Below are 14,536 nucleotides of genomic sequence, written 5' to 3'. Positions count from 1 at the left end.
GGCCGTCACTCTGCTAAACAAATAATTCCCTCAACACTGTCAAACTATTTACTGAATCTGCACTACTATTAATCCTTTCATCGTTCCCATCACCAATCTCTTTCCTGTGACTGTGACTGTAACTTTGTTGCTGGTAATCCTTATGATTTATACTGATATATTGACCATCATTTGTGTTGTAAATGTTGTACCTTGATGAAGGTATCTTTTCTTTTATGTACACTGAGAGCATATGCACCAAGACAAATTCCTTGTGTGTCCAATCACACTTGGCCAATAAAAAATTTCAATACCAATAGAGCTGCCTTTTCAATTTAGTTGAGGAACATTACAGTCACATTCATAGACTATTCCAGGGGTCTCCAACCTTGGTCCTTTTAAGACTTGTGGACTTCAACTCCCAGAATCCTTCAGCCAGCTTTGCTTCGACTCTGGGAGTTGAAGTCCACAAGTCTTAAAGGGACCAAGGTTGGAGACCCCAGGACTATTCTCAATCTCTGCAAATTGTCAGATACCTTGCTGCAGCTTTCTCCCGCTTTAAAGCAAATAAATCCCACAACCCAAACAACTACGATCAAAAGTTAGAGGATCTTACCACACGCCCATATATCCACTGGCTTTCCATAAGGATCTTTTCTTAAGACTTCAGGAGAGAGGTAACCCGGAGTTCCTGCAAATCCTGTCAAAGTACAATGCAGCACTTCAGAATAAAGCTACTCATTTCAAAGGTTACTAGAAAAGAAGTCTCGTGGCACGGAGTGGGGGGACGTGTTAGAGCAGGGGTGTCCAAACTTGGTCCCTTTAAGACTTTTGGACTTCAACTCCCAGAGTCCCTCAGCCAGCAAAGCTGGCTGAGGAACTCTGGGAGTTGAAGTCCAAAAGTCTTAAAGGGACCAAGTTTGGACACCCCTGTGTTAGAGCATACCCCATGAATACTTCACGGATAAGCTTCCCAGACTAGCATAGGGTGTCAATCAATTTCCCTCCCAGTCCAGCCACAGGGAAGATAATCGTAGAATGTCATGATTGATTCAGCTTCAATTAAACAGATGGAATCTAACGCTGTGGCCAAATGTTAGTTAATATTTTAATCTTACTTGTACATTGTATTTATATCCCGTGTTTTCCCTGGGACATATCCAGGGATCTCCTTTATTTTATTTGCTTTTCACTCATATATTTACAGGACTTATAGCCCATTCCAATCAGCCAACTCTGAACAACATACACCCCGCCCAATACATATTTGATGCGATGCAATGCAAATCAAGCTTTTAGTTTAATGGGGCAGCCAGGAAGGAAGGATCAGTTCAAAAGTTGGAGGTGCGGTGATGGGGAAATGAGATGATGACTGAGAAGTCAGGCCTTCATGGACCTTGAAGTCTCTGGCCAGTCTGATCAGCAGGACATGTAAAGATCCAATCCTACTAAATTTTATTAGGCAGGCAGATATTAGTGGGAGAAGGCGGTCTTGCAGATACACAAGTCTTGAAATATCTAAGATTTTCAAGGTGACAACCAGCACCTTGAATTGCACCTAGGAGTCAACTAGCAGCCAGCCTAGAATAGATGTATTACATGGCTTTCACATGGTGCACCCACAGCTACTACGTTCTCCAGCAGTTGTAGCATCTGAATGTTCTTTGAAGGCAGCCCATCATCCTCCACAGGCTGCACTTGATGAAATCAATGCCAATTCTGAACCCACCATCTCAATTAAGTTTCATCCATTAGCTCACCAAACAAGCAAGGGCCCCTCGCTCTGAACTCTCCCAATCAACTCCCATCCAGCCCCATTCTCACCAGGAACTATCAGAAGGAATTCAGCCATTCCCTCCACACCCTTCCCAAAAAATATATTTCCAGTGTCTGCCTCTCTTCCTCCTCAAACTGCTCAGTTCAGTTCAGTAACAGAGTTGGAAGGTACCTTGGAGGTCATCTAGTCCAACCCCCTGCTCAACACAGGAGACCTGTACTAGGGATTCAAACCGCTGAACTGCTGACCTTTCTGATTGACAAGCTCAGTGTCTTAGCCACCGAGCCACCTAGTCAGCTTGCCCCAGCTTCATTACATCTTGGAGTATCCAACTCAGTTCTACAATGCAAAGCTCTCAAGATAAGAGTTGTTGTGCCTCGCCCGCCCGCCCTCCTCTCCTCAGCCGGGCCCCTCCCATCTCCTGCTATCTGAGCCAGAGAGTGATAGTGAAGAAGAATGGCCTGGCATGCCTCCAGCCCCCAGCCCTGGCACCATGCCCGGACAGACTGAGCAAACAAACCTCCCTACAGTGTGTGAGCACGAAGCCAGCCACGAGCTAGAATTGCCGGCAGCTGAGGATGAAAAGACACAGTGGACAGATCCCCGCTTCCGGAGAATGGAGAGGCGACATCAGCAAAAGGAAGGGAGGGGCAGGCCTGGATAAGTGCTAAGTCATGGAGCCACACCCTATGGCCTATATAAAGGATCTGCTTTTTGGCATTCCTTGAGTCAAGCAAAGTCTCATCTGGTTGTCGTGTCCCACTCCTCCGCTGACGGCCGGGTCAGGGAAATCCGAATCAGGCGTGCCTCTGCAGCTCTGCCAAAGTCCTAGCAAAGTTCTCAAGGCAGGCAGGAGACCAGAAAGTGATTTCAGCAAGATAAGGTAGACTTTGCCTGACTCAGAGAATGCCAGAAAGCAGATCCTTTATATAGGCCATGGGGTGTGGCTCCATGACTCAGCACTTATCCCGGCCTGCCCCTCCCTTCCTTCTGTTGACGCCGCTTATCAATTCTCCTGAAGCGAGGGTTACTCCAGTCTGCAGCTGTTGGTAATTGACCTTCCTCAGGCTCACATGCTGTGGGGGATGGGGAGGGGTCTAGTTGCTCTGTTTGCCTGGGCATGGAGCCAGGGCTGGGGGCTGGAAGCATTTCTTCTTCCTCGGCCTGTCTGGGCATGGAGCCAGGGCTGGGGCCGGGAGGCATGCTAGGACATTCCTCAGCGTTCGGAAGCAGATAAGAAGGCCCCGACTGCGGGGAAAGCGGACGAGGCACAACACTGGTTGCTGAAGTCACACCTTGGATTCCTGCCTGCCCTGAGAAATCTGAAAGGAATTTGGCAAAGCTGCAGAGGCTTCGTGGCCACGCTTGATACAGACTTCCCAGACCCGGCCGTCAGAGGAGGAGTGGGACACGACATGAGTGTTTGGAGGAGGGCATGGTTAGGTCTCCCCATTGAAGGAAGCAGGAAGCTGCACGGGACTGTGCTTCTAACTGACTGAGCCTATGGCAACCCCAGCAAATATGTCCAGATGTAGCAAAAAATCTTCACCCAGGTATCCACTGCCAAAGATCTTCTACTGGGCCAGACACTGTCCAAAGCAGCGAAGAAAGGATCTGCACTCTGAAGTGCTCCTCAGCATTTGGAAAATGGCTTCAGCTCTCGTGGATATCCCAGCTGCAGGTCTCAGGCCCTGCAAGTCTGCCCATCTCACTTTCTAACATTTGTATTATTGACTTTATTTCAGGTTTGTCTCAATGCAAAAACTAATAGAATGAAAGCTGAGGAATCTCCTGTCCCAGAATTTGGCAAGTTAAACCAAATGTGCCTGCTACAGAGTTGAATGGAATGAAGCAAGGGCGGCAATATGTAAGTGAGCAGACAAAATGGAGCTTGGGCTGTATCATCTATGCAAAGAGATCCATTCCATTTTTGGAGGAGAATTGGGAGATGTTCTTTAAGTCAGGGGTCTCCAACCTTGGTCCCTGTAAGGCTTGTGGACTTCAACTCCCAGAGTCCCTCAGCCAGCAAAGCAGGGGTCTCCAACCTTGGTCCCTTTAAGACTTGTGGACTTCAACTCCCAGAGTCCCTCAGCCAGCAAAGCAGGTGTCTCCAACCTTGGTCCCTTTAAGACTTGTGGACTTCAACTCCCAGAGTCCCTCAGCCAGCAAAGCAGGGGTCTCCAACCTTGGTCCCTTTAAGACTTGTGGACTTCAACTCCCAGAGTCCCTCAGCCAGCAAAGCAGGGGTCTCCAACCTTGGTCCCTTTAAGACTTGCGGACTTCAACTCCCAGAGTCCCTCAGCCAGCAAAGCAGGGGTCTCCAACCTTGGTCCCTTTAAGACTTGCGGACTTCAACTCCCAGAGTCCCTCAGCCAGCAAAGCAGGGGTCTCCAACCTTGGTCCCTTTAAGACTTGCGGACTTCAACTCCCAGAGTCCCTCAGCCAGCAAAGCAGGGGTCTCCAACCTTGGTCCCTTTAAGACTTGTGGACTTCAACTCCCAGAGTCCCTCAGCCAGCAAAGCAGGGGTCTCCAACCTTGGTCCCTTTAAGACTTGCGGACTTCAACTCCCAGAGTCCTCAGCCAGCAAAGCAGGGGTCTCAACCTTGGTCCTTTAAGACTTGTGGACTTCAACTCCCAGAGTCCTCAGCCAGCAAAGCTGGCTGAGGAACTCTGGGAGTTGAAGTCCACAAGTCTTAAAGGGACCAAGGTTGGAGACCCCTGCTTTAAGTGACAAGTTGCAACCCTCATTTTAAATAAAGAAGAAATTTCATTTGATGAAGCATAAGCACTTCTGAAACACTTACCAAACCACGCCTGCTGTTCTCCTTGTACTTCAATTGCAAGTCCGAAGTCAGCCAGTTTGACAGCCGCACCCTTGCACTTACTGGCAAGGAGCAAGTTCTCAGGCTAAGGAAGAGAACCCAGAGAGACAAGACAAGAGAAAGGCCTGAAGTGAATATTTCCATCTTAAAGCCATTGCCCTCTTTTTAAAGTTCACAGCATCACAGTCTAGCCTTCTTTTAAAAATCCAGATTCTTACCTGCATCATTAACAAACTTTAGGCGGTGGCAATGGGAGGGATGGACTAAAATTCATCTTCACAACCGTGCACTGCAGCTTGTCAAACTCTTTCCCAGACAAGCATTTCTTATGCGCCAATGCGAACAGTAGGTGGCACTAATTCTGCATGGCCTTCAGATTTCCTTGTGACATATGCACTATTGGAAGTCATTCCGAAGGCAGCAGAACAAGCAAGATGAACTTTGCATAGATTTCCCAGGCTATATACATGCACTCATTTAACTGCACAAAACCGTCAGTTACGTTTGCTGCAGAGAAATTCCAATTACGTTCCAATAAAAACTAAAATTATTCCAATTATGCACTGGAATAATGCATCCTGCTAATTATGGGGCGGAAAAACCAAATTCATCTCCTCAAAGTCTCCCAAGTCTACCTGGCACAGCATTAAGGCCCAAGAAATTATCTTTCATACATTTATTCTATTTGTACTCTATGCCCAACATAAAACCCTTGTTTAATGCTGTCACGCACAAATAGTTCTAATGCTGGCTGTTGAACAGGAAGTTCAAGTTGAAAAACAACGCAACCAACTTCAGTTTTTAAATTCTGCTGATTCCATGTTCATTCTGTTGACAGCTTTGGTTGATAAGAAGGTGGCGATTTTGCTATCTCCCCATTCTTCTCTTCTAAGCTAAGAGTCCCCTCCTTTTGACCCCAGAATAGCCCTCTGCAGATATCAGAAGAATTAGAAGAAGTCATCTAAAAAAAACTACTGCCACAGAGAATTTTACTTCTATAGCATGGGATTTTGTAGCATGAATGCCCCTTGAGAACAAGCAGGTGAAGATGACAACCATTCACAAGGCCTTGCATATTTGCACCATGCAAACCAGTTCTAGAACTAAAAAGTTCATCCGAGTATAAAAGTATAAAACAGGTGACACTGGATATTTATCGTCATGGTCTTAGGTCTAAAACTGGGTCATAATCCTCCTATGCATCTGACTTTTTTGCTTTTATGTTTCTGTAAATGTCAGCTATCTGCCTCTGCCATTTTTATGCCAATGTGTGGAGAGATTCTTTTACAGCTGCTTATTGTTTTTAACCATTCTAAAAAAATATCATCTTGGCCACTCCATTAATCATGTCCAATGCTAGATCATAGGACAGAATCCCGGGGATCTTTACAGATTTTTGAAAAGCTAAATAGATTACTAGTGGCTCACCCTTGTCCACGTGTTTATTAACATCCTCAAAAACCTCTAAGAGTTGTTGTTGTTGTTGTTTTAAACAGGACCTTCCCTTATTGAAGCCATCCTGGATATCTTGAGAAAGGCCTGTCTCTCTAAATTTTTGATAATTTTATCTTTAATAGCAGTTTCCACTGTGGAGTCATTGGTGCTTTCTAAAACTTGTTTTCTTCCAGATATTTCATTACTTGGCTAAGTAACATCTTCATTGCTAGAATGGGGTTTGATTTGTTGTATAGTTTTGCCCTGTCTATTTTTTGTGGAGTTGTTTTCTCCTTGGTAAATCCTTGATTAGGGCATTGTTTACTACTTCTTTGTCTGCTGATGCTCCTGATGTTAATCACTGCTTATCTGGATGTTGATTAGTGGCAAGGAAGTATTCTGTTCTATTTTCTTTATAGCTTTTTATTGTCTCTTTTGAATGAAGTGTAAATATGATTTATCTGTGTGTTGGCTGATTTGTCAGAATGCCAAGTTTCCAGGAATTTCCTAACATTTTTGGATTTACTGTAGCTTACAATTTATATTGACTATTTCCTAATATGATTTGATTGTTTATTTTTGCCCTATGACTATCATTAAGTGTTGTACCTTATGATTCTTGATGAACATATCTTGTCTTTTATGTACACTGAGAGCATATGCACCAAGACAAATTCCTTGTGTGTCCAATCACACTTGGCCAATAAAAAATTCTATTCTATTCTATTCTTTGTCTACTGTGTTCATAGTTTCCAAGCTGAAACTATGGTTAAGTCTGTCCTCTCCAATTAAGAAGTTTTCATTGTATCTTCCTGTTCATGGATGCATTCTGTTAGTCTTCTGCCTGCCTGTCCCATATACCATATTTTTCGGAGTATAAGATGCACCTTTTCCCCCCCTAAAAGGGGGTGAAAATGGGGATGTGCCTTATACACCAAGTGTAGCCCCACCCACCCACTGGCCCCCATCCTTTGGCCTTTGCCTCCCAGCAATCTACCTCCTTGCAACAAGCAGCAAGAAGAAACAGCCCATTTCAGCTTCAGCCCAGCCTAATTACCACAAGTTGATTGTGCGTTGGATCTGCCTCCCAACTCTCAGCTGTTTCAGGCTGCAAGGATTCCCACTGCCTATTGCTGCGTGGGCCTCTGCTGCTTGCTGCAAGGAGGTAAATTGCTGGGAGCAGATTTTAATCAAGCTATGCTGAAAATGAAAGTATGCCATGGTAATGCCATGTTGTTGTAACAGTCTGTTGGTTGTTTCTGTGATGTTTTTGACATATGGCCATGTTACCTTTTTCATAGCTCATGTTGGTTGTGTTGCAGTAGGCTGAAGGGTCAGGTGTTCTTCCATACAGTTGTGCTTCCATTTTAAAGGAAGGTGTGGTATACACTGTCTCTTTCTTTTTTCTGGTGTCCTGGTTTGCTGCATTGTGTCTGAATAATGTTCTTGCAGAGTTTCTCCTGTGGGAGATTGGTTGTTTTTGGTAATGGAGCACTTGATTAGTGTGGGTGGTTTTTCGATAGACTTGTGTTTTTAATTTGCTGTCATCTCTTCTGCTGCTGAGGATATTCAGGAAGAGTAGTGTGTTGATTTCCTCTTCCCTTATCAATTTTATTCCTTGAAAGATGTGGTTGATTTCATCTGTCTAGTTGTTCCTTTTTTATTATAACAAAGGTGTGATCTACACATCAGATCCATATGTTTGATTGCATACATGGAAGCGCTATGTTTTCTGCATTACATTATAGTTTGTAGGAATCCTGGCAGTGGTGATCCCAATTACCTTTATTTGAGTTGGGTGGCTACATAAATTTGTTTAATAAACGCTTAAATAAAAATAATTAGGCCGTGTTGTGTTGTGCAGTTGCTATGGATTCTGTTGCTAATTCTGGATCTATACATGTAAAGAATGTTATAACACTGAATTAAACCATAATTTTACCTTCTTTTACTATTAGGTATTTTGTGTTTGGTGGCACTATAGGGAGAACTGATAGAATCTGAACTCCCCTCTGTAAGCAGTCCAAACTGTTTTGTAAGTTCTTTAACTATGTTGTGTGTTGGAGTCCCTGGTATTGATACCTATGGACAAAGAGGAATGTTGGGCTTGTGTATTTTGGTGTATCCATAACAGTGTGGGAGGGTTGGTCTCCTGCTTTTCATCTGCCACTATTCGTCTTTTGTGATTTGACCCCCTTGGTTAGTTTGTTAAGAATACTCTTCATCAAGCTGTCTAGTTTCCCTACTGGGTTGGTGTTTATTTGGATGCAGGTTTCACTGTCTGCCAGTAATTATTTCTTTTTTTGCCTGCATTGACCTCTGTCCATAATAACCATGGTTTACTTTGTCCTCTGGGGATTATGATAATGCTTTAGTCCTTTGTTAGGTTTTTGCTCTGTCTTCTGGTTTCCACTGGTTTCCTGGAACAAATGTTAAACTGATAGGTCTTTAATTTCCTGGATTTTCCTGTGAAGCCTTCTTAAAAATTGGAATTAAGATGATATCTTCCAGTCTTCAACTATAAAGGCTGAATGGAGAGACCGGCTGCATATTTTAGTTAGAAAGTCCACAATCTCAGCTTTAAACTCCTTATAATAAATACTTGGATGGGTGGATGCCATCAGGGTGAAATGATTTATTGAAATGATTTATTTGTCAGTAAGGTCTAGGATGTGGCAGTTGAATTGAGTCCAGGAAAGATTATCTGAAGCCAGGTAGAATCGATTCAGAAGAAGCACAGGGTAAGAACATTTTTAAGAATAAGTGTTGTTATGTCCTGAAGCTCAGAATAAATAGTATAGCAAAGTGCTGTGTTGCTGTTGGAGCACCTACGCTCTGGAACGACCTTCCCCCCGGTTTGCGCCAAATATCTGACCTTCGGACCTTTCGCCGGGAATTAAAAACTCACTTATTTATTCAAGCGGGACTGGACTGACTAATTTTTTAAATTCCAAATTTTAAAGTTTTAATCCTTTGTAATTTTATATGGGGTATTTTAGGTTAGGTCAATCTGACGGTTTTAATTCGGCCACTATTGAATAGGTATTTTAAATTGATATTTTAACTTTGTATACTTGCTGTTTTTATTTTTGGCTGTACACCGCCCTGAGTCCTTCGGGAGAAGGGCGGTATAAAAATTTAAATAAATAAATAAATAAATAATAGAGCAGTTCTGTCATCATTGACATGGAGATCCCAATAAAACAAAACTGGAAAAACAAGTCATCCTCCTGCAATTCCAGCTAAGGCAGCATTTACTGAAGGAAGAATCATTCCTGAAAAAACTTCTGGCTGCAATCCATTACACGGGCTGACTAAGTTATCACAGGATTAAACAAACAACTTTTGTGTAAGTAGTCCTTGCAAGGGGCTGCACCTAGCCAACTCCCTCTGAGTCAGTATTTTAATGGAAGACAATGAAGGAATTCTAAGGTTTATGTAAACAATAGGAAAAAAAACTAAACCCTGTAAATTACGTAGGGTCAGAGTTGGCTTGCTGTGAGGGTTCCCACTAGTGCCCTAATTAAATCATGAGCCTCCAGCCAAGCTTCAAAAGAAATCCAGTTATTTATTAGGAGTTTCATGTCTGCAGGTTCCAAGTAAAGCCAACTCTGATCCCACGTAATTTACATTCCAGCTCTGACCCTGTTTCCAGGGTCAGTCACATTCTCCAACAAAGCAATTTCACGGGTTGTAGAGATCACTCCCCTCCTGCCATTGTGGGTAACCTCAGGAGACAGCCTTGAAAGAGATATGGCTGGAATGTGCATTTGTTTTGACTGACGTGCTGCCTCACTGCAGCTGCAAAATTCGTTTTCCCATCCCCCTTGCCTATGAATTTGAGAGCAGGCCAGGGATAGCTTTGCGAGTTGACATCCTGGAAGAAGACAATCTCATAAGTTCTCAATCTTTTTTTACTAACACGTAGGATTCATCTCCACTAAAGGAACCCTTTGAATCATGGAATGAAAAGGTTTGTTGGGATCCTGAAGTATCTTTAATCCAATCCCTTGTTCGGCACAGGCATCCATAACTATAACATATTTGACGAACGACCATCTAGTTTCTACTGAAATATCTACTGAAATAAAAAAAGCTTTACTAGTTCCAAGGCTATCTATTCTATTGTTGGATAGTTGATTAGGATTTTTGTTCTGGATGGCAATATAAATCTCTGGTTTCTTGACCTGTGTTCTAGAACAGGGGTCTCCAACCTTGGTCCCTTTAAGACTTGTGGACTTCAACTCTCAGAGTTCCTCAGCCAGCTTTGCTGACTGAGCTGAGGGACTCTGGGAGTTGAAATCCACAAGTCTTAAAGGGACCAAGGTTGGAGACCCCTGTTCTAGAACAACTCTGAACAATTGTGTTCCGTCTTCTGAATGACACCCTTCAAATACTTGAACAAAGCTACCGTGTCTCCCTGCAGACTAAAAATGCCCATGCCTTCAAACCATTTATCTACATCCCTTAGTTATTTTCCTTTGACTACCTACAATCTGTCAATAAATTGGTGCCTAAAACTGGGTGTGATGCTCATGGTACGTTTGCCCAACAGAAAATATAGAAAGGAATTATGACTTATCCTGAACGTGGCATTGTAGTTCTGCTAAAGCAACTATGACTGCCTTTGGATAGTAGCAGCATCAAGTCAATTGTTTTGAATTGCAGGGAACAAAAGAGATAGTGATGACTCTTCTAATTTATGGGATTTTCATTCTAACGTAAAACCACAGATAATAACTGATTAACTAATAATACCAAGCATCCTCTTTCTTCTATAGTGTATCTATATGTAAAGTATCTCTATTTCTTCCTCCTTCTGCTCACTTGGTTGAGGCCCAGATGCAAAGTTTCACATGGCTTCCTTGTAGCAGCTGGCCTTCTTCAAGTATCATGCTTAGCTAGAGATTGAGGGAAACAACCTGCTTGGGTTACGCAGATCATGCTAGCTTCTTGGTGGCTTTTCAATTGCACTCATGGAAACCACTGCTGTCTAGTAGTAAACCGTAAGCCAGCGGTTCTCAACCTGTGGGTCGCGACCCCGTTGGGGGTCGAATGACCATTTGCCAGGGGTCGCCTAAGACCATCGGAAATATGGGAAGTATACTTGCGAGTCGAAGAATCGCGCTCCAATGGTTGACTCCACAAGCCAGCTGCAGGCTCTTCAAATCGCTAGCCGAATTCGGCTTCAGGTGCGATGAATTAAAAAAGAGAGAAATCTTTGCTCTGATGTCTCCCTCTCAAGCCAGCTAAAATCACTCCCAATCGCTAGCCTAATCTGGCTTCAGGCGCGATAAACTTAATAGGGGAGGAGTCTCCGCTTTAATGCCTCCGTCCTCAAGGCAACCGCAAGCAGTTCAGATCGCTAGCCAATACGGCTTCTGGCGCGATAAATTCAAAAAACAGTTTGCCGCTTTTTTCCCCCTTCTGCAGCAGCTGAGGCGCGCCTAGATCACTGCCTAAAAAAAATAATTTTACGGTTGGGGGTCGCCACATCGTGGGGAATTGTATTAAAGGGGTCGCAGCACTATAAAGGTTGAGAACCACTGCCGTAAGCAGTTTGTGAGCAGCATCAGCAGCCAGAAGTCTCTCTACTTGATCACAAAAGAGCTGCAAGGACCAGTGTGTACCATATGGCAGAAGCAGGGTGATTTCCTCCCTCAGGAAATTGCTCCAAAGAAGGTGGCCAGGTAACTGTAAGGACACCATATGGTGCCTCGTGAACAAGCTCACCTAGCGAGGAGGAGGGTACAGGCATCGAATGCAATTCAAAATCATGCAGATGACCTCATTTTTTGAAGAAGCGCATATTACAAATGCCACAAAAGTCCTTCTGTCATTTTGTCATATGTACAGTAATAAAAAACTGAAAACAGATAAAGAACTTTATGACTATTTTGAAGCCTGCTCTCTAATGATCAAACATGCAAATGTGAAATTGCTGTTAACAAGGGTCACCGGTACTTCTATAGGTATTAGTTTCCCCATCAAAGCATAAAAGTATCTTAAGAAACCTTGGTGCACCATTCTACCACGTTCTACCATGAAGTAGCAAAAAGTCTGGACAGTATTTTAACTGATTCTGCAGCATTTCTGGATCCACTTTTCTCTCCAACTGGTGTCCACTTTAAGGCAATTGGGCTTTCCTCCCAGATCTCTTGTCAAGATTTATCTTCACTATTTTAAAATCCTTTGAATTATTACACTGCATGAATAGTTAGACCCACTGTATGACATCTTACATGCATAATGAACGCAAGGAAAATATGCTCGAACATGTTATTTCTTTAAAAATTAGAATTAGGACTGACTGGCAAAACAGGAGTCAAGAAAAAAGCTTCCACCCACACGCCTTCTTGCAGCTGAATTAGATTCTCTAAACCAGGGGTCTCCAACCTTGGTCCCTTTAAGACTTGTGGACTTCAACTCCCAGAGCAAAGCTGGCTGAGGAACTCTGGGAGTTGAAGTCCACAAGTCTTAAAGGGACCAAGGTTGGAGACCCCTGCGCTAAATGTTAGTTATCATCTCCTACAAGCAGAAAGCTTACTTTTCATCTCCCTCAACTACAGTACAATATCAATTGGAGATGCTAAAGTTTTTGCGAATTGTGCAGCACTTGAAGGGACCAGGGTATTAAATGAAATATGATTAAGCCAAAGACTGTAGTGGAGACGCAAACCAATTTTATACTGCCCTAGACCCACCTGTGCAACTATCTTGATTTCATTTAACTGTAGCCTCCAGGCAAGTCTAATTTTCACTGGAGCCATGTATTACCTTTAAATCCCTATGTACAATATCATGTTGATGAATATGATTGACACTCTCCAAAATCTGATGAATGCAGTGGCTGCAAAACAAAGAAAGCAGAAAAGAAACACAATTTATTGATTTATTTCTTGAATATATAAACATTTTTCTAATAAGACTCCCAAGGCAAAATTACGATGCAATATCAGCAGACATGCATTAAATCAGGAACTGCTGATTTAAGTTTTAACAATACATAAAATACAAATACAAATACAAATACATAAAATACTTTAATACAATTAAAGTTTTAACAATACATAAAATACCACAAGCAAATATGAGCTATTACTGATGATGCCCGCTGACTGCATTGTTCTATGCAGAAAATGTAACTCCCAGCACTTTCTGCAGTTCAGCTGTGTGCTGAGAAATGCTTGGAAGCCTGAACCCCAGCCCCACCTGGACCCAGAAACTTCTTCCCCTGATTGAGGTTATCTTGAAAAAGATTTTTCTAAAATCTGGCAGACAAGACCCAATTCCATTAGCCAGTATTTACTATAACCTCTCTGCTAGCCTGGCTGAAACGGAGGATTCCCTCACCTCCTTCATATTGGGAAACTGCCAGTAGCAGTGCACGGAAGCCCATTACAAGCATATCTGCACAAAAGGGCTGCAGTCTTTGAAAGTACAAAACCTGCTTAACTTGCATTTTTACTTCCCGTGTTTCAGCTTTCAAGCTCCACGTTTTCCAGCAAAATAAAAAATGCTCCCTGTTCCTCTCCCTTTGAAGGAGTAGTGTAATGTGTTATCAACACCTATTGTATTAGTCCAACATTACACCCATACAGCGCCTGCACAAAGCACCACACACAAAACCTGCAGATGTTCATTAAGCTCATTTCCAGGCACTCACAATGAAACTAACCTAACAGCCGGCAGAAGCAATTTATTGCAAAGAAGGAAGTAACTAAGTTTGCACTGTAACAGTTCTTATAGCATAAAACAGGGACATTTTACCTAGTTTATGCCATTCCATGGTAATAGTCGCCCTGCCATGGGGTGAGTCCCATAGTAATTCACTCTTAAAGTGTTTTGAAGTGCACAATCTGTTCAAATTTTATAACAAACGATATAATAAATGCAACAATGGAGAAGCTAACTGAGCAGTCCTTGGAAGTACCATTTGATGTAGGCTACCCAGATGGAGATGCAGGAACCAACTTGCACAATAAGAACCATTTGCATTAACTGGAGGGATAGATAGTTGCTCTGGGAAACAGCAAGGCATCTCAACACATCCCCAGCAGGCCCACGTCAAAGGCGCTGGCAAGATGAACTATTCTGGCAGGCTCTGCAACTATGTCCAATCCCAGAAGAGGAAGCAGGGTGGAGAGCAAGAATCAGACACACACTGTACAACTAGAACAGAGCCAAATACTTAGGAAGGCCTTTCAGGCCAAAAATGGCAAAAGCGAGTGAACTCCACTCTCACTTCCTTGCAAGTAGCTCTCTGCAGCAAGGGCCAAAGCAAACAATGACAAGGGAAATGCAGCAAAGTCAAAAACCAGCTATAGATGTGATCATCTAGATATACATGTTCTTCCAAAGCTAAACCAGACAGCAATTTCTAGCTGCTGATCCAGTTCTACAGAGGAATTATTGAGTCTGTCATTTGCACCTCTATAACTGTCTGGGTTGGTTCTCCCACCCAACAAGACAGACACAGACTTCAGAGGATAATTAGAACCGCAGAAAAAATAATTGCTACCA

The 14,536-nt window shown here is 43.0% G+C and overlaps 1 protein-coding gene across 17 annotated transcripts in view; it reads right to left on the bottom strand.

The window, feature by feature from the left end:
* Window positions 1-14,536, bottom strand: part of CAMK2G (calcium/calmodulin dependent protein kinase II gamma) — a 226,731-nt gene that overhangs the window by 71,722 nt on the left and 140,473 nt on the right. For all 17 annotated transcript variants that reach the window (XM_058188363.1, XM_058188362.1, XM_058188366.1 and 14 more), the window contains exons 6-8: window positions 12,791-12,863; window positions 4,562-4,664; window positions 596-679 (exon numbers count right to left, since the gene is read on the bottom strand). In XM_058188363.1, coding sequence (XP_058044346.1) covers window positions 596-679; window positions 4,562-4,664; window positions 12,791-12,863 — 260 coding nt within the window. The remainder of the gene's footprint in view (window positions 1-595; window positions 680-4,561; window positions 4,665-12,790; window positions 12,864-14,536) is intronic.

This window comes from Ahaetulla prasina, chromosome 6 (genome assembly GCF_028640845.1).
Source record: "Ahaetulla prasina isolate Xishuangbanna chromosome 6, ASM2864084v1, whole genome shotgun sequence".
In the NCBI taxonomy this organism is placed as follows: Eukaryota; Metazoa; Chordata; class Lepidosauria; order Squamata; family Colubridae; genus Ahaetulla; species Ahaetulla prasina.
This window is presented reverse-complemented; position numbering and strand designations above follow the sequence as displayed.